The sequence below is a fragment of the Astatotilapia calliptera genome, chromosome 12, assembly GCF_964374335.1.
Source record: "Astatotilapia calliptera chromosome 12, fAstCal68.1, whole genome shotgun sequence".
Lineage (NCBI taxonomy): Eukaryota > Metazoa > Chordata > Actinopteri > Cichliformes > Cichlidae > Astatotilapia > Astatotilapia calliptera.
The window spans coordinates 7,699,327-7,720,146 of record NC_137433.1 but is presented as its reverse complement, the minus strand read 5'-3'; the positions used below and the strand labels follow the sequence as shown (position 1 = coordinate 7,720,146).

The following is a 20,820-nucleotide window of genomic DNA, read 5'->3' as shown; positions in this document are numbered from 1 at the left end:
AAGCATATTTAAATAATCAACATACATGATTTAAATATAAACACACACGTGACAAGAGACAGAACGTGTAGAAGATATATGCAGAAAGAGCTTTCAGTGGTCAGCTGATAACATGATATCTAAAAAATACATAGCTCATTTTCCTGTCTGTTAGTTGGACATGCTAACCTGTTAACAAGCTCCTATATTCACCCATACAGTTTGTAGATCATTTTGCTAAAATAGGTAAAATCTCCACTCTTTCAGGGCACTAATAGGCTAAAGGCATATTACAAAAGGTCATTCATGTATTCACAGATTCTCTGTAGTTATTCTGCTGCTCATTCACCTGTAAAAACCACACCAATCATTATTTCAACAGCCTTTTTATTTTGGAACAAAAGCATTTGACGATATGACTTACAGGACGTTACCAAATTCATGAAGCTATATTTGTGAGTTTATTTATCAATATCAGTTTAATGTAAACAGACTGATGTAGTAATAGACAGTAAAATGTTGGTGCGTGTGTAATATATGAGCGTTTATGTTTCTCTACATGGGTAAAAGTACTCCATGTCGCCCTCTGGTGGTAGCAACCAACTATGAAAAGAATGGATGTTGGATCTTAACTAAATGATAAAAAGTTTTATTACTTTGTATTACTTTCTTTAGTTTGGTAAAATTTACAGTTTTAATCCCGTAAGAAAATAAATCACTATCATAGAGAGGGATATTAGTAATTCGTTTGTTAATAACACTTTGTTTGTGTTTGCTAATGTTTCGACAGGAAAATGGTTTTCTACAAAGTTGTTTCATGTACAGAGTAACACACACACACACACACACACACACACACACACACACACACACACACACACACACACACACACACACACACACACACGTATGACTTTGCCGGTTTCAGCTGAAACAATTTCAGTGTTTCAAACCATGTTCCAGGATTTTTCCTTCACCATTTATGAGGTTTCAAGAAGAAGATAAATGACAGATATGAATGTTTGAAAAAGTTATAGATGAAAAGATGAAAAATACTCAAAGGATAAATTCAATTGGTTTATTGTTTTATGAATAAGTTGAAAAAGAAAAAGTTAAACAAGTAAATAATGAAACAAGGTAAAATGAAGTAAGAACAAAACGTCAACAAGTAAATAATGAAACAAGGTAAAATGAAGTAAGAACAAAACGTCAACAAGTAAATAATGAAACAAGGTAAAATGAAGTAAGAACAAAACGTTAACAAGTAAATAATGAAACAAGGTAAAATGAAGTAAGAACAAAACGTTAAGTAAATAATGAAACAAGGTAGAGGAGAGAAAACCCCAACAATCCCCTCTGAGCACGCACTAGGCGACAGTGGGGAGGAAAAACTGCCTTTAAACGGGCAGAAACCTCCGGCAGAACCAGGCTCAGGAGGGGACAGTCAACTGCCGGGACTGGTTGGGGAGGTGAACAGAGGTGGAGCAAGACGAGGCTACACCTGCTGAGGAAGCAGTAGAGTTCCTCCTCCAGGGCCAGCGGAAGCGTTTGTTCTTCTTTTTCATGCAGTTTTCTACAAGAGCTTTTTTTTCCAGGATGAGGGTTCTCAACTCATCGATGGTTTCTTTGTTTTGTTTCTCAAGCTTCTTGCACGTTTTCTCCACCTCTTCCAACGTTGCTTGTTTTTCTTCAAGCTTTTCCCTGAGCTCTTTGGATGTTTCCTCCTGCATTATCTTGTCCTTGTGCATGTCTGCGTTTCTTTGTTGTACTTCTTTGTACATGTCTTGTAGCTCCTCATTTCTTTTGTGGATATCTTGGAGCGTACGCTGCAGGTCGTCATGTATGTTGTCTTGTTCTTGCTTTTGCGCCTGCATTTCAGTGTGTTTGCGCTTCAAGTTGTTGTATTCCAACAATATCCCCTTAGTGAGCTCGGAGTTGTTTCTCGCCATTTGCTCCATCCTTTTCTGCATGTGCGAGCATTGTTTGTCCAGTTTTTCTTTTTCCCCTTCTAGTTGCTTTTTCTCGTGAAGAAGGTCTTTATTTTGGCGCAGAGTATCATCCACCTTCTCTTTCAGCATTCTGTATTTTTCCTCCGTGACTTTGAGTTTGTGCTCCATGTCTCTTTGCTTTTTCTCCTGTTCTTCCTTCTGTTGGAGGATTTCTTCATTTTTTTTCACAGCTTCATCGAAGTTTGTTTGGAGCAGCCGATTCATTTGGTCCATATATTGGAGATCCCATTCTGTCTTCTCAACAGTAGCTTTGCTGTCTTTAAGCTGGTTGGACATCTCCTTTAGTTCCACGCTCTTTTGCTTGTTTTCCTTAATTAGGAAGACAATCTGCTCTCGGGCTTGTCCAAACTTGATTCCCCAACCCTCATTAATAATATTTATGTCGGGCTGGCGTTTTTGTCTTTCTTCCAGGTTCTTATTTTGCGCTTCCATCTGTCTACACTTCTCCTCCAGTTGAAGTTTCTCTTCTTCAATCTGTTGAATTTTATTCTGGAGATGGTAGTTTTCCTTCTTACTGTCATGTAATGCCCTTTGGACGGCTAAGAGGTCATTTGGGGAAATTGGCCGGCCACGACAGGAAGGAGAAGCGGCGTAATCTTTTTGCCTTGGTTGGTGTCTTGTTGGATACATGTTGAAGGTTGTACACGACAACTCTGAAAAGGTTTCCAAAAGTTTCTGTGGTGAACGTGTGAAGGCTGCAAACACAAATGCTGCGAAGACACGAACTAAAAAACTGCTGTGTGTCACCCCTGTTTAAGGAAAAACTTCAAAGGATCGTGTAGTGACATCATAACTCCGTGAGCCAATGAGATTGTCATGTGACATTTTGGAATGGGGATATTTTTTTTTAAACCGTTTTCAAATTTAACTTAATATTTGACTGTTTCTTAACTGACCTGTTTAGCTGATTAAGAAATGAATTGAAACGAGCATCACTAACGTTATATAACAGACAACAGAAAAAAAACAGTTTTTTTTCTAAGTAATAGAGGTATAATACATTTTTTAAATTTTTTTTTAAATTATCCTACTTTTTATAAGAGGGAACATTATTTAAAGAATATGTATTTAATTGGAAAACTCTCTATTCGTCTAAAGGCTATAACAAGAAAGGTGAGCTTCCTGCTCAAAAATGAAATGACCAAAATAAATGGAGCATTTCTCTGCAATTACAAACTCTGTGTAAACAATCTTGGTTTCAAAATAAGGCTAATGCTGGTGAGATGTCATCACAGGTGTAAATATTACTGCAGATGTTACTATGTCAAAGTTTCACAACTGTCTTATGTTTATTTATGTAGGCAAGACCTACTTTTCACTTTTTTGCTTTGCTATATGTTCTTGAGTGTATTAGTTTGCCAGCAGCACGAACATGTACTAGTGTCAATAATAATAGTACGGTGGATTAGAAAACCTGCTCACAAGTTGAATAAACACCCAGGATTGTTTCATCATTTTCATTCAAAACCAATATTTGAGTCAAAATGAGAAAGTTGTTTGTGCTGTCTGATGAAGAAGAAGCAAAATAAAGTGCAGTTTTGATGTAGATGATGTTGTATACAAACTAGAAGAGGAAGATAGTAGGATCTCTGTATCATGCTTTGTCACTTTGTACCATGTAATTCTTTCTATTTCCACCAGGGGGTGTTTTCAGAGGTGGTAGGTGGTAAAAGAAGAGGTCAGCAGGAAGATGGCGAAGAGCGACCAAAGACCAAGAAAAAGAGGCAGTCAGGCAAAGATGAAGAGTATTATATCCCTTACAGACCTAAAGACTTTGACTCTGAGAGAGGGTGAGGCATTAAACTGTTGCATCTGTTTCTTTAAAAAATGTGAATGGCTTTGTGTTTTATGCTGTTTTGTCCTGTGTTATGCGTCGACAGGTTGAGTCTCGGTGGAGAGGGCAGTGCTTTTGAACAGCAGGCCTCTTCAGCTGTCCTTGATCTCATGGGAGATGAAGGCGATCGCCTTAACCAGCAGAAGAAAATGATGAAATGGTACAAATTTCCCTATGTTTGACTCAGTATCCACCAAATGGTCATTTCAAACTATAATTTAAAGTCTTTTTTCCCCCTTCTTTTTTTAGGGACCGTAAGAGGAAGCGTTTTGTGAGAGAAACGGGAAAAGAAGACCAGAAGAAGAAGATCAAAACAGACAGCGGTCAGGTTATCAGTAACAAGAAGAACAGGAAGAACTTGTATCCTTCCAACAAAAAGCTTCTCTGTGTGCTGCTCTCAATGACCCTCTTCTCTACTCCTATGACAATATTAAGCTGTACTGTGAAGATGTTGTATCACTTGACAACATGTCCACATGTCAGTTATGAGGAGTGAAGGAAAAAATACAAGATTGATGATACAGGATCTGGATCAGATGGAGAAACAGGCGGAGGAGGCAGAAAGCCAGCAAGAGGTAGGAAGGCATCAAAATGAATAGCACAAACATGTTAAATATAGAACATCAGCCACCATGTTTTAACTCAACTCTAAAGGTAAATACTTCAAGTCCCTCTTCCAGCCTTGCGAGCTATAACCTCCAACCTCTTTGTTGTGTCGTGCCTCTCCCAGGTCGTGGCCGTGGCCGACGAGGTCCAAACGTACAGAGCTCCGGTGACCACAAAGCACGCTCGGAGCTGAAAACAAAGGATCAGATCATGAAGCAGCGCAAGAAAAAGCAGAAGCACCAGTTCCTGCAGGGCGGGGGGATGAGGAAGCTCCGCTCCAAGAACAAAAAGTTAAAAGTTAAAAAGTCAGGTTTTGGAAGGGGTGGCCATAAGAAAGGCAAGCTGAGGAAGAAACTGGGAGGAGGACAGAGGGTTGATGGTGTGGAGGACATCACGAGGAACTGGGTGATAAGCGTCAGAATCATCTGAGAACATCACCAAAGATTTTCCTGGCGCTTTGTGTGACTGTAGATTAAGGAGAAAATCATTTGTGAATCTTTACACTGCAGAAATGCACGTCACTTCTTCCTTGATGGCCTGCTGAACTCTGCGTTTGCCACAGAGTTATGTTTAATTATGATCCACTAACCTGGATTTACTACTTGTAAGCATGTTGGCAGTCTAATAAAAGTGTTTTGGAGTACTGAAATATGTCTTATCAAAATGGTAAAATACAGATATTAAATATTGTGTGCTTAATTTGCAGTTAGTTTCAAAAATCGTCTCGCCCATCTTTTCTTAAAATAAGAGGTGCTCTATAAAAATGACATTAAATTCTGTAAACGTGCTCTATTTGCAATTATTTATCATTACTGTTGTCCAAGTGGTCTCATTTCAAAGTTGAAAGCGAGCATCGGAACGGGCAAGAAAGGCGACTTTTAATTGACTTTGAATGTGTTGTGGTTACTGATATCAGATGGGCTGGGTTGAGAAACTGGCTTAGAATTCCTCTTGCCTTCAGCATGGCCACGCCCCTCTGACTTCTGCAATCAACAAGGCATTTTTACCCAGGGAAATGTTTATTTCGCTTTTCAGTTTGGACTGTTCTCTGTAAATTCCTGAGAAAATTTGAGAAGATCAGGAGTGTCTGAAAAACGTAAAACAGCCCATCTGTCACCAACAGCAATGCTGCCTTCAAAGTCACTTAAATCACCCTTTTTTTTTTCTGGCATGTGATTGGCTGATTAGATATTTGCATTCACAAGCAGCTGAATAGGTTAGTGCAGGGGTCAGCAACCTGCGGCTCTTTAGTCCTTTTAGTGCGGCTCTGCGTGGTTTGGGAAAATAAATTATTTTTTTAAGTAATTAGCTGAAGTGTATTTTATTTATGTTAGTTCTTTTTTAACTTGTAGTTCTAAATTGGAAGATTACTGTGATATTGAAATATAAATATAAAATTATATTCTATTACAGTTTTTTCTGAATGCCTAAGCACATTTTTTGTAACTATTGGCTAATTTTGCAAAACTCTTCACACAAATAAGAAAACCTGTCACCCAATAATCAAAACATTGTAGTTCTCTTGCAAAAGCAAACACAGCTAGATTAACTCTTCACACCTTCGTAAAAATGGTGTTTCCGTATCAAACAGTACACACAAGCCATCATCTACTAAGCACACAATGCGCCAACTGCACACTGATGGTATGAATACAAAACACATCTGGCTTTTGCTTTCTCTGTGCACAAGGTAGGCTATGTCAGTTTGAGCTCATACTTCTGTCATAGATCCATAAGCATAGAGGGATCCAAACTTCAAGTACTGGTGTACTTGAAACACATCAAAACAAACACAAGTGTTCATTTCCAAGTATAGGATTATTTGCAATCGCCATAATGACTATATGGGTTACTTGGTCTGCAGTGAACATGCTTCCTCTGCCCCCAGCATCTGGTCATCTAGCAATTCTGTAAAGTAACAATTTCAGTATTTTTACATCAATGGTATTGGTGTGTTTCTCATTGGCATATGGCAGTGCTACAAATCTTTGTGCGAAGTGACTGTACTAACCGATTCTCATTTCAAGATGTCCTTATGGTACTTGCTACAGTGTAGCGGCTCGAGTTAGGCTGGACCCGTTGGCCAGCTACCCTCAGGGTCATTCCACGGTTGATTACATGGTTGATTACATGGTCCACTATTGTCATCAGCAATTCTATTTCTTACTCTTCCTACCCTTCCTCTCCCCCCTCCTCATCTTCCTCTCCCCCCTCCTCGTCTTCCTCTTGCTCCTCCTTGTCCTTGTCGTCCTCTTCATCCTACTTCTTCACCTCCACGTCCTCTTCCTCGGCCTCCTCTACTTCTCACTCTTTCTGCTCCCTCCATTGTACTCCGCACACACAGCTTACCTGTATTATAGTGCTTAGGCTGATTGCAAAGTGAACTAATTATCTAAAAAAGTTTTCACATGTGAAAGTGTGCCAGACAGTTGGCAAATTAGTGTTAATGATAGCCATACATGTGTATACTTTTGCTAGGAGTGTGTTGGAAATTTGGTAATTGAGTGTTGTGCAGTGAATTGTGCCTACCGTTTTGCAAAGTGTGTGTTACAAAATTGCAAACTGAGTGCAAAGCAGTTTATGTGCTTTTAGTTTTGCAAACTCAGTGAGTGGTTTTGCTATAAGTCTGAATAGTTTTAGAGATTGTGCTACAGGAATCACAGTTAGGGTTTAAGCATTCAGAAAAAACTGTAAGTTTAGAGGTTTACACATCACATCATTATAATCATTGAGCCTGTCTGACTTTAATCGCCCACTTGATGGCGCAGTAGAGCCAATGAATCGTCACAATGCTTCGAACCATGAGTCGACCAGTTGGATGGAAAGCTTCAGTTCATCACAAGGCTTCATCTCACCATCACTAATGAAAGCTCTTATAATTTGGCTGCTATTAGAGACCATTGATTTAGTCTCTCTTTGGTTACTACGTGGATCTTTTTTCAGACAAATTAATGAAAAAAAATATAATAAATGGAAAAACAGAGTACAAATGTGGACAGTTAACTGGATATTACAGCGCGATTTCAGTGCATAAATACATAAATACAGGTCTGAGACGTAAGTGGTGCAATATTGATAGAGCTCACATGACTCCGTCTTGTTCGTATCCCAGAAATCCACCAGGATTTTAGTGCCTCATATACTGCACAGGTCATTGGCACACCTGAGATTCAGGACGACATGCTAAGCAGTGCTGTGTCACCATCAATAATACACCATATTAATGCAAGGTACAATTACAGCTGGGCTCCGCCACATTTTATTTTAACAGAGGAAATAAAATATGCAGCGCTAGCTGAGTTGGTTGAAATTCAGTTGCTACTTTAAGAGAATTTCATACAAGAATAATTGAAGATAAAATAGGTTATTAAAGCTGTCATCATTGCTTCAGTGCCATATTCTCTCTGCTGTAACTCCGATTTGAAGAGGGCTTGTTTAGGCAACAACTCAGAGCACTATACGATCACTGCCGGTCACTTAGGTGATTTGTTATAAATGTGAAAACAGCTATGCAGGTTTAATGCAAGGAAGTCTTTACTCAGTGTTTGGCATGGGTCCTAAATGAAGGAGGGGTAGTCTGTCAGTCACTGCATTCCTCACCTGCATGGGAAACTTCCCAAACTGGAAGTTATCAGAAACATTGGAGACAATACTGAATCCACCAGAGACAGCTGGGACAGATCCTAGTCATTACCATACAGAAAAGAACGGATTTATTTCAGTTCAGTTCAAATTAATAAGGTGAAGAAAAAACAGAGACTGCATCTTATGTGTTTTCTATTCTATTCTAGTAGTTTTAGAATCCAATAACTACACAAACAATCATGGCAGTGAGGTGTGGAGGGCCAGGAGTGACAAAATGAATGAATTAAATATGCCATTAATTATTGAATTAAATGTTTCATTATTTAATTAAATGCCCATTCACTTCACTAGTGTTTGTAGTTGTTGTTGAGAAATGCCCACTGAAAGAATGGCCACCAGGGCAAGTGCCTGTAATCGGATTACAGTAACACGTTACTTGTAACGCATTACTGCCCATCTCTGTTGAGAACAAATAATGTAAATGAATAATAGTGTTCAAATTGTTCGTTAAAACTCTGCATATCTCAGAAAAACTAAAAAAAAAATCAGCTTTCTTCACTCACTTCTTTACAATGCAGCCATTACAGTCTTCTTTGATTGGTCGCTGCAGGATTGCCATTCTTCTCATGTTTAGTTTTTTTTCCTATCAGTGCTTTAATTCTATGAAATAAATTTTTCAAAGTCACTTTTTGCTTTCACTAGCTTGTTTTTAGTGTCCCACTTTTGGATCTTCTGAACTCACTCTGATTAAAGTTGTCATTGTACTAATGTTATTCATGTGCAGCTGACTTCACAGCTGTGTGTGGGGTTTTTTTTTGCTTTTTTGCAACTTTTTGTGATATCTAAATGTTTAACCTGTTCAATAACATTATTACTATTCAGTGATTATTATATATGATTATCACTTGGCTACGTGAACATACATAAATCTGTTCAATCTCAGCGACACAAGCATGTCTTCATGCGCACACACAGTTTCTACTCCCATTCATTCAGGTTTATATTTACAACTTTTACAGGACGAATGGACAGCCATCACTTTAAGGAAAAACAAAGAGAGAGAGAGAGAGATTATAAGTTCAGGGCAGGTCAGTTTTTATAGAAATGCATAGATGTGTGTTGTACTTCCATCTGGCTTATTACTTTCTAATGCAGGGGAAAGACATTGGCAAAGAAACACCTACTACATAAATAGTTTGATTTGAAGTTGCTCTTTTGAGTCCTCTCTATTGACTCTGACATCCTGCTGTTAACAGTTTCATGGTATTGCTTTGTTTGCTTTAAACAAACCTCACAGGGTGGTAGAATATGTCTGCGGTGCAGAGGTCCTTGGATCGCCTCTCTGTTGTCTTTGTTGACAGCAATGAAGGTGGTGAAAGAACTGCTCACTCCTGATTGGACACTGAGCTGCACCACCTTCTCCTTCACTCCTCCATCTTGCTGTCCTCTGAGCTCTCTCTCCTTCATCTCCAGGGAATGAATCAGAGTGCAAGCACCCAACCTGTGGACTGTTAATCTGCAGACAAGGAAGAAAACATTTACAGTTTTAATGTTTCCTATTTTTGCTACATTTGTACATCACTGACTTTTCTGTTTTTCTGTACTGAGGGTGCATTCTTTTTATATTAGAATTAGTAGAGTTACAGAGGGTATATAGAGTGTGAACATAAAATAAGAGCTTGATTAGGCTGTAGAAACGGATGAAAATCCAGTAAAGTGAAGAGTGTGTGTGTGTGTGTGTGTGTGTGTGTGTCTGGCAGGAAGTGAAGCAGGAAGTCTGAATATAGCTTGTGAGCTTGTGAGAGACGTTTCAAAAGGAAAACAGAGGAATTAGAGAGTGAAAGTGCTAAGAAATAGTAATGAAAATGATATTAAATAAATGTCTTAGTGTGTTAATACAGGTGCCCATGGACTTGGCTCAACCTCAGATGAGTACAGCGGCAAAATGATAGATTAACATAATTGGAACGACAAACAGGCCAGGCTTTGGCTGAAATTTTACAGCTTCACCTCTCATCCTGCCCTTATCCTGAGAAGAAGCTTAAAGGACAGTCAATCTCCTGATGAAGACAGAAAACAGACAGAACAACACCGTAGATTTGAAGAATTAACAGCAGGCAGAAGACAGTACAACTGACCTAAAACACTGAAGGGTCCAGCAGCATGTATGTTAATGGAACATGTGCTCTGAATTACAAGCTGGAAAGAGTACCAGTGACATGACTGTGTGAAAGCACTGCATTGGACTGTCTGAGTTCATATTTGCCATGCTGGGAGTTAACCGCCAAGAAAAGACTGAAAAGATGAAGAGAGAATGAACAGAGAAGAAGAAACGGCTGATTTGGGCCTGTGTTTGATTTGGGAGGCCACACAGGAAGCTGTGAGAAGAGGGGACGAGGACCGGTGAGAGGTGAAGGCTGGACGTGTTCAAGTGAAAGTATAGGAAAATTGGGTTGAAAATTGAGGCTGAACTTGTGGGGTTTAGAAATGTCCAGAGCATCGCAACAGAAAGGTGAATTTAAAAAAAAGAGAGAGAGCGGGATGAAGAAATAAATAAACTAATAATACATAAATGAATAGAAAAATCTTTTGTATATGGCGCGGTGCTGTGGGCACCTAAGTCTTTGATAGTGTAGAATTTTCAAGTCAATACCATGGTTGCATCTACTGAAAATCTCTGTGAAGCTTAAATCTCAATGACCTTGACTTCAAGGTCAGAGGTCAACTTTTCTGAAAATCAGAGGAGTTTCACATTCATAACACAGGTATGTCTACTAGGAGGCTGAAGGGTAGCTCTATATATTTATAAACAATCAAAAACAACAATTATTACGCAATTTATTTCCAATTTGTATGGAATTTATTTCTGTAAAGGTGGTGTTTTAGGTCTGATTGAAGGACTGATGTGATGGTAAGGTGTCCACTGCTGCGCTTTGAAGATTGGTAGGCTTTTTTTTTTAAATTTTCACAAGAATTGCTACTTCCCCTAGAGTTTTGGCCACTCCAACAATCAGAAGATTTCCCTATGAGCAAGCATTTAGCGACAGTGGGAAGGAAAAACTCCCTTTAAAAAGGAAGAAACCTTCAACAGAGCCAGGCTCAGGAAGGGACAGCCCTCTGCCACGACTGGTTGGGGTGGGGGGAGTGAAAATTTTAAAAAAAGAAGCCAAAGTGATCATTTTTGGAGCAGCTTAATTAATTTTTGCATTGTAATTTGCTGTTAATGTCATTTTCCAACCCCAGTTTGTATTTTTATCACTTTTGTCCAGGGTGGAAGATGCCATGCTGGAGACTGATTCAGTATGGTCTTTCAATGTTGATACATGGGAACCTTTTAGAGAGGCCAGGGCTGAAAAAGGGATGCCGGAGAACCTGAGAGGGTGTTATCCGCTGGTGTGCATCCAAGGCCAACATCTGTTTAATTAGGCTGACAAATAAGCGTTGGCCAGCTTCTGGTCCTCGTCTAAACATCATTAGCTGTTCAAGGTCATCCAGACGTGTAAGTATTATGTATCTTGTTTCCAGGGATTCATGTCCTGTCCCTGGAACAGAGTCTTTATATTGTTCTTCCGTCTTAAATGTCCAGCGCTGTTGCTTGTATTTGTCTCCAATGAAATAGTTTTCAGTGTACACGCCAGAGTCTAGCACATGATCTGGTGGCTGACCCTGAGTCTCTATGATGAATTTCAGATAATCATAGTCATTCTCCGAAGGGTAGAGTGGCACCCCTGTAGCAAGCTCCACAGCCACCAGCCCCAGAGACCACATGTCACTTGCTTCATTGTAAGGAAGGCCAAGCATAACCTCAGGTGCACAGTAACCAACCGTCCCCACAAAGTCACCAGGTATCACTGCAGACGCAGGACATGCGAGGCCAAAGTCTATAAGTTTGACTTTGATGGGAGACTCATGGCGGTTTACAACCATGATGTTTCCAGGTTTGAGGTCAGCGTGCACTATTCCCACAGAACTCAGGTGGGACAGAGCATTTGTGATTTGACCTAAAATTGGCCTGACTTCGCTTATGGGGAGACCCTGTTTATTCCGGTCCCCTATGTAGTCCCACAGGCATTGATCAAGGAGTTCAAATTTCAGGCAAACCCGCTGTCCGTCGTGGAAAAAGCCGTTCCATTGAACAATGTTGGCGGCATCTGGATCCAACCTTCGCAGCTGCTCCAAGATGAAAATTTCCACATGTGCCTGTTGCAGAATATCAGGGTCGCTCTTGTTGACTTTAATGGCAACAGCTTGGTTGGTTGTTGTGTCGCGACATTTGGCTACAATACCAAAGCCCCCTTCTCCGAGGAAAGCCTCTACCTTGTAGTGCTTTCCCAAAATGCTCCCTTTAACTAATTCAAGCTCATCTGAGCTGAATGATGGACTGGCTGATGTGTGGACGAATACTTGCTGAGAAAATTCAACCGAGTTTTGAAAACTGCAGTTGATTTTCTGTGATCTCTTGCTTTCCAAGTTTGAAGGGTGCTGAAAGACCACAGGGTTTTGTGATATTTCAGCACTCATGTCAATGCACAGGGAACTCTTAGGGCTGAAAAAGGGATGCCGGAGAACCTCCGAGGGTGTTATCCGCTGGTGTGCATCCAAGGCCAACATCTGTTTAATTAAGCCGACAAATAAGCGTTGGCCAGCTTCTGGTCCTCGTCTAAACATTATTATTTGTTCAAGGTCATCCAGACGCGTCAGTTTTATGCATCTTGTCTCCAGGGACTCATATCCTGTCTCATACTGAAATTGTTGGTCAGTCTTAAATGTCCAGCGCTGTTGCTTGTCTTTGTCTTCAATGAAATAGTCTTCAGTGTAGACGCCAGAGTCTAGAACATGATCTGGTGGCTGACCCTGAGTCTCTATGATGAATTTCAAAACATCATAGTCTTCATTTCCAGGGTAGAGTGGCAGCCCTGTAGCAAGCTCCACAGCTACCAGCCCCAGAGACCACATGTCAATTGCTTCATTGTAAGGAAGGCCAAGCATAACCTCAGGTGCACAATAACCAACCGTCCCTACACGGTCACCAGGCATCACTGCAGACGCAGGACATGCGAGGCCAAAGTCTATAAGTTTGACTTTGATGGGAGACTCATGGCGGTTTACAACCATGATGTTTCCAGGTTTGAGGTCAGCGTGCACCATTCCCACAGAACTCAGGTGGGACAGAGCATTTGTGATTTGACCTAAAATTGGCCTGACTTCGCTTATGGGGAGACAGTGGTTTTTCCGGTCCCATATGTAGTCCCTCAGGCATTGATCAAGGAGTTCAAATTTCAGGCAAACCCGCTCTCCGTCGTGAAAAAAGCCGTCCCATTGAACAATGTTGGCGGCATCTGAATCCAACCTTCGCAGCTGCTCCAGGATGAAAATTTCCAATTTCGCCTGTTGCAGAATATCAGGGCGGCTCTTGTTCACTTTAATAGCCACAGCTCGGTTAGTCATGGTATCACGACATTTGGCTACAATACCAAAGCCCCCTTCTCCGAGGAAAGCCTCTACCTTGTAGTGCTTTCCCAAAATGCTCCCTTTAACTAATCCAAGCTCATTTGAGCTGAAGGATGGGTGAGCTGACATGGTGAAATGTGTCGGCTTGGTCGGTGAATTGCTAAGTAAAATTCTCTCAAAACTCTCCAAAAAGGGTTTGCTTGCTGTCAGGTCAAGGTCCGTTGAGCATTAAAGTTTAACAGAGCAAAGCTCCTACTTAAGGGTTTTTTCTCTCAGCAAGATGATGACATAACAAAGGATCTATGTCATCATCTTGTGATGTCACAAGATGTCACCTTTTTTCACAAGATGCATTCCATTTGGATCAAAGGCATTCTATTTTTTCAGTTGAAACACTAAAAAAAAACAATGTTTCAACAGGCCAGGCTGCATTTTCTGCTGCGACATCTCAACAGGAGATAATAAGATAAAGACAAGGAAGACTGGTGATCTATCCATATCAGCAACATCGGCAGGTTTCTAGTGCAGGAAGTAATAAATTCAGCCCTCGTGTTTGCACTACAGGTTGCTTTCATGAGTATTTCTGTTTTTGTGGTGGGGGAATTTTTCCTCGTTCCAACGATGTAAACAAAAACATTAATTGTGCTTTCCGCAATGACTAGTAATCATTTTGTCCTACTGTTCATTTACAGAACAGGAAAGGTTTTGTTTGGTTATGATTGTTTTGCAAGAAATGCTTCAATCACAGTGGGGTAGTCTTGATTAAAATGTTATATGAGAACTGTGGCACCATGTGTGACCAGATATTGGCATGTAGTCGTCGCCAGACTGTCATCAAAAGTGTGAAGTTTGGGACAGACTGGACAAAATACATTTTTAGAGATGAAAATCTTATGTCCAGTGATAAATGATCAAAATTCCACCACAAACATGGCTTTGACGAAGATGTCCCTTTCTGAAGTAACCCCAAAAAGTTCCTGAAGTAACCAAATGGAATTTAACCAGTGACCTCTCACTTTGCAGGCGAATGTGTAAACCAGCGATGCCTGGAAAACACTAAAACTGTGCCAAAATGTCATTTTACATTCAAAATGGCGGACTTCCAGACTTCCTCTTTGGATTGGGTTCACTGAATCTGTGTGTAATAAATGTCATACACGTATTTCAAGCTGTAAATAAGTTGTTAGAAGTTCTTTAAAATTTCTTAAGTGGTGCTGTAGATCCATTTCCGCAGTGCCAGTCACTTTTTAAAAAAAAGTACATTTTGACCTGATGTGAAGAATGCAAAAAATGTCATTAGTTTGGAAGCATGTTTGGTATATGATATACTTGCCTGACTAACAATAATTTATTATTACTATTACTACTGTTGTTGTTGTTGTACAATGGAGCCTTTCCCCTGTGAATGACCAGCTCCCAGCTAAAATGTGTATTTTGTGCCATTTATAAGGTCAGTGCTTTATCATACCTTAAACTGTGCAGGGTAAAAGCCTCAGTTGCTGGGAAAAGCACAGGTGTATTAGAGTTTTTCTGAATTGCTAAAACACTAAACCCCATTGTAAAAACTAAACTGTCAACTATGAAAACTCTTTCATCAAATCAGTCCCACTGTTGCCAAACTCAGATCTGCCAAAAAACATCTTAATGCTCCCCGATATATTTTGTGGACTGATGAGAGTGACATCCAGCACAAAACTAATGCAGCATTTCATAAAAGCAATATCACACCAGCTCCTGAAGGACAATGTCTGGCCATCAGTTTGTGCCTTGAAGTGGCACAAACTGAAGTGTAATTGGGTTATGTAGCAGGACAACAGATGTGAAAAACACCAGGAAGTCCACCTATGAATGTCTCAACGTCTCAGGAGCTGCAGATGAAAACAAGCTAGCAGCTAAATCTGGTACAATGCATCCTTTCTCTACAGAGGTTCTGTTTTTGCTTGGTCACTGACAAATAAAGTGGAAATGACAAATAAATAAATAAACAAAATGAAGGGTTTGGAGTGGCCCGGTCAAAGTCTGGAGTTAAATCAGATTGAGGTGTTTTGCCATGACTTGTCCTTGAAAACCTTCTAGTGTGGCTGAATTAAAACAATTCTGTAAACAAGAAAGAGGCAAAGTTCTTCTACAGCGAGATAAAAGAATCATTGCAGTTCTTGCTGGAAAAAACTACATTTTGTCCATACTTGGGTTATCTTTGTCTAATATTAAAATTAGTTTGAGGATCTGAAACACAAACTGAATGAACATCTTTTCTCCCCTCTTATTCACACATTTTCCCTGCATCTCTTCACATAAACCTCACTAAACACCTCAACGCAGATGGAGGATGCCAAAGTTGGCCTGCAAGCCTCTCTTCTGGTCAGATCTCCAGAAACTGGCGAGTTATTTGTGAACTTTGACCCAGAGATTCTGACGCAGATCAGAGAGGTGAACTGCATGACAAAGATGAATTTGGCAATCCCTCCCTTTGCTCTTCTACTGCTGCAAAAACAGGACGTCTTTAAGAAACACTACAATAGAATACAGGTGAGCATAGCACACAGTTGTAGCTAAAATTTCAAAAATGCATACAGTGAACAACCAAATGATCAAAGCTGCATGTAACTACAGGGAGTGCAGAATTATTAGGCAAATGAGTATTTTGTCCACATCATCCTCTTCATGCATGTTGTCTTACTCCAAGCTGTATAGGCTCGAAAGCCTACTACCAATTAAGCATATTAGGTGATGTGCATCCCTGTAATGAGAAGGGGTGTGGTCTAATGACATCAACACCCTATATCAGGTGTGCATAATTATTAGGCAACGTCCTTTCCTTTGGCAAAATGGGTCAAAAGAAGGACTTGACAGGCACAGAAAAGTCAAAAATAGTGAGATATCTTGCAGAGGGATGCAGCAGTCTCAAAATTGCAAAGCTTCTGAAGCGTGATCATCGAACAATCGAGCGTTTCATTCAAAATAGTCAACAGGGTCGCAAGAAGCGTGTGGAAAAACCAAGGCGCAAAATAACTGCCCATGAACTGAGAAAAGTCAAGCATGCAGCTGCCAAGATGCCACTTGCCACCAGTTTGGCCATATTTCAGAGCTGCAACATCACTGGAGTGCCCAAAAGCACAAGGTGTGCAATACTCAGAGACATGGCCAAGGTAAGATAGGCTGAAAGAGGACCACCACTGAACAAGACACACAAGCTGAAACGTCAAGACTGGGCCAAGAAATATCTCAAGACTGATTTTTCTAAGGTTTTATGGACTGATGAAATGAAAGTGAGTCTTGATGGGCCAGATGGATGGGCCCGTGGCTGGATTGGTAAAGGGCAGAGAGCTCCAGTCCGACTCAGACGCCAGCAAGGTGGAGGTGGAGTACTGGTTTGGGCTGGTATCATCAAAGATGAGCTTGTGGGGCCTTTTCGGGTTGAGGATGGAGTCAAGCTCAACTCCCAGTCCTACTGCCAGTTTCTGGAAGACACCTTCTTCAAGCAGTGGTACAGGAAGAAGTCTGCATCCTTCAAGAAAAACATGATTTCCATGCAGGACAATGCTCCATCACACGCGTCCAAGTACTCCACAGCGTGGCTGGCAAGAAAGGGTATAAAAGAAGAAAAACTAATGACATGGCCACCTTGTTCACCTGATCTGAACCCCATTGAGAACCTGTGGTCCATCATCAAATGTGAGATTTACAAGGAGGGAAAACAGTACACCTCTCTGAACAGTGTCTGGGAGGCTGTGGTTGCTGCTGCACGCAATGTTGATGGTGAACAGATCAAAACACTGACAGAATCCATGGATGGCAGGCTTTTGAGTGTCCTTGCAAAGAAAGGTGGCTATATTGGTCGCTGATTTGTTTTTGTTTTGTTTTTGAATGTCAGAAATGTATATTTGTGAATGTGGAGATGTTATATTGGTTTCACTGGTAAAAATAAATAATTGAAATGGGTATATATTTGTTTTTTGTTAAGTTGCCTAATAATTATGCACAGTAATAGTCACCTGCACACACAGATATCCCCCTAAAATAGCTAAAACTAAAAACAAACTAAAAACTACTTCCAAAAACATTCAGCTTTGATATTAATGAGTTTTTTGGGTTCATTGAGAACATGGTTGTTGTTCAATAATAAAATTATTCCTCAAAAATACAACTTGCCTAATAATTCTGCACTCCCTGTAGGAGTATAAAACATCCTGGAATTGTGTTTAAATTCCACACAGATTTTTTAAAATGACTAAAATCGACAAAAACCCATTTTATTGTCAACTGAAAAATTCAGTTCATCCCTTTTGTGTGATTGCAAAAATGCTCCAACATGCATCTATCTCATTTCAGCTGATGTTGAGCGAGAACACTAGAGTGCGTGCCAAGATTCAGAGTGTCTTTGAACAGCTGGCCATGCCACATGTAGCTAAGGTAAGTGGACCGACCCTCGGCTACCAAAACTAGCAATTGGGACATGGAATGTCACCTCTCTCATGGAGAAGGAGCCTGAGTTAGTGTGTGAGTGTTGAGAGGTAGCGGCTAGATATGGTGGATGTGAATGGCTTGGGCTCTGGAACTAGTCTCCTGGAGACGCGCCCTTGGTGCGAGGTGGCCGGCTGGGATTGGGAATCCTAGAGTGATTGACCGAACAGTAAAGGACAGTCAGGCACAGGTTAAAGTCCAAAAAAGTGTTTTTTATTTAACCCAAAAAATGAACTTTGGTAAAAATAAAAAAAATCAACATCTTGGGCAAGAGATCAAAGCAACTGAGCTTGACTCAAAGTTAGTTTTTGTCCCTACCCTCACATGTGGTCATGAGCTTTGGGTAGTGGAGGAGGTGACTGGGGAGAGGGAGGTCTCAGCTTCTCTACTTAGGCTGCTGCCCCAAGACCCAGCCCCGGATAAGGGTAAGAAAATGGATGGATGGATGTGTCTGTGAAGGTTCTCAGTCATCGTAGTCTAAGGATGGATGGTTTCCCTCTGTTCTTTATCATGTCGATGTCAAATCCTTCATGTTGTGCGCGCTCCAGTTAGCTAAATTATGTTTGCCAGTGCTAGCTAATAAAGCTTTGTTTTGATTTTATATTTCTCTGCAAAGTCCTGCATTTCAGTCCAACCCAGCATCCCATGATCGAGCGTCATGTGATTACATAAAAGTTCAAAATAGGACTCATTTTATTTGATTTCATTTGATTTTATGTTTTTATTTTCAGTTGTCTCTAGTAAGTCAGAAGAACACACAAAAAAATGTTAGATCCTTTTTTATTGTTGCTTGGTTTCGTCATGAATCTTTTCTAAGCATTAAACTGGTGACAGGTATGAGACTGACTGTCACAGCAGGTTGCTTACAAAGTGCATCACCATCATCATACCATACATGACTTACTTGACAGGTGGATGAGGCTATACAACCGGGTTTGACCTCCCTCAACTGGACATCTCTGAATATTGACAAGTATCTCGACCGCATCGACAAAGTGTTGGGTAAGCAAAAAATGTTGTTTAGCTGATCTTGAGTTGCTGATGGACAGAGTGAATGACCTGGTGGAGTTTAGAATAGAAGCAGTACTGCAGGAGATGAGCATATCCAACCTGTGTGTCCTGCCAGAGGATGAGCCTGTGACCTGTGAGGAGTTTGTTCAAACCACCAGGGTAAACGAAGACAAATAAAATAAAAGTATCCGCTGGGTTATTGTTGCTCTACTAAGTCTGTGTAACTATGCAGACATCTGAAAGATGCTATCAATATTTATTAAGTGGTTTTGGTAATTCTCACACATTTAAAATACTTTTTTCTGTATTTAAACATTATTTCTTATTCTAAAGATTAATGACATTGAACTGAACTGTATATCTGCATGTGTCTAGGACCTTTGCATAAGACAAGCCCAGAAAGTGAACATGAAGAGCTCACTGGTGGAGGAGGCAGCTAATGAACTGATCAACATGCTGCTAGAGTTTGACCACAATCAGAGAGAGGAGGTGGAGAAGTTTGAGGAAGAAAGCTGCACAGAGAGCAAGACCATAGACCACAATGACAGTGAAGGTATGCTGACAGTTTCCTTTCACGATCAAACACAATACAGTGTGATAATTATGATTCAATGCTGTAAGAGACAAGTTAAAAAAGGCAGTTCAAAGGTTTTTAAAGGAAAGGGGATTACCTTTTTTAGGACCTTGTTGTTTTTACTTTTATTATAATGCTGATTTATTCAAGGTGAAGTGTTGCTGAAGGTGTTCGTATTGACTGTAAACGTGTCACCTTCTTAGGTGATGACGAGCGTCTCTTCTCCAGAAACACGCTGCTACGTTCTGCTAGTGTTGGTCCTTCTTCTCCGTTGGTGAGGAGGAAGAAGAAGAGGGACTTGATGGAAGTGATGGAGCAGGAAGCCCAGGAGCTGCTGTCCTACTTCAACCACCGTAATGTGGATGCCTTGCTCAAAGTGACACGCAACACCCTTGAGATGTTGCGCAAGCGCATACATACGTCCTCGCTCATACACTTCTCTGGTGCGTCTTGTTTAATTGTTTGCTATATTTCTGTAAAGGCCTAAAATATTTAAAATAAGCTCATAAAATGTCTATTCCAATACTTTATGTGTGTTACCCTTCTCTCCCTCTGAAGCTGCAAGTGACCCAACCAGCCATGGCAAAAGCAGCGATCACCATGCAATCTTCAGAGTAAACATGACCCTTTCCATCCCTAACATTGTCATGGTTCCAGCTTTGGAGGAGGTTCAACAGGCTCTAAACCGCGCTGTAGAGTGTGTAGTCAGTGTCAGCAAAGGAGTCAGCCAGTGGAGCAAAGAAAGGATATCTAAGGTGAATAAAGGAAAAATCAATTTGTGACATTTAGCTTGATAACTGTAATAAACTGTTAGAACTGCTCTTTTTAAACTAATATTGTCGTGGTCCAGCAGTGTACTAAATAAACCCGGAGGTTTTACATTCCCCTTTCCAGAGACAAATGAATGAAAGGCGAATGGCAGCACTGAAACAAGACAGCTCTGAGAGCGAAACAGAGGACGGAGCAACAACATACAGAAGCTTGGCTGGTAATAGAGAACATTATCACTTTCATAGCTTAACCTCAGACCTTCAACAGCTCCCAACTGTGTCAGCTCACTCATTTTTAAAATTTTAAGATTTGCTGTTTTCAGCATACAATTACAACTCGATTTTACAGCTCAGCAGAGCAAGCAAATATCTGACCAGGGGCAGAAACACATAATATTGCTTGGGGAGGAAAATATTCAAGAATTTCATATTTAATGCAAATTAAATACATATTTAATTAGAAAGCGGCAGGGATAATCAATTTCCACTATGAAAAGCACATTTTACTTTTAGAAATTATATATACAGAGAGAGAAA

The 20,820-nt window shown here is 40.4% G+C and overlaps 1 protein-coding gene across 2 annotated transcripts; it reads left to right on the top strand.

Annotated features, from left to right (window-relative positions):
* Nucleotides 1–3,448: 3,448 nt before the first annotated feature.
* Nucleotides 3,449–5,147, top strand: LOC113033634 (ATP-dependent RNA helicase DDX54-like). Of its 2 annotated transcripts, XM_080309045.1 has the most exons (5): nt 3,453–3,778; nt 3,869–3,982; nt 4,072–4,182; nt 4,306–4,397; nt 4,553–5,147. In XM_080309045.1, the coding sequence occupies exons 1-4, from the start codon at nt 3,585–3,587 to the stop codon at nt 4,316–4,318; spliced, it is 432 nt and encodes a 143-aa protein (XP_080165171.1). In that variant the 5' UTR covers nt 3,453–3,584; the 3' UTR covers nt 4,319–4,397; nt 4,553–5,147. The 2 variants fall into 2 exon arrangements, with proteins under 2 accessions (XP_080165170.1, XP_080165171.1); XM_080309044.1 differs by having other exon boundaries at nt 3,449–3,778; nt 4,072–4,397.
* The last annotated feature ends 15,673 nt before the right edge of the window (nt 5,148–20,820 follow it).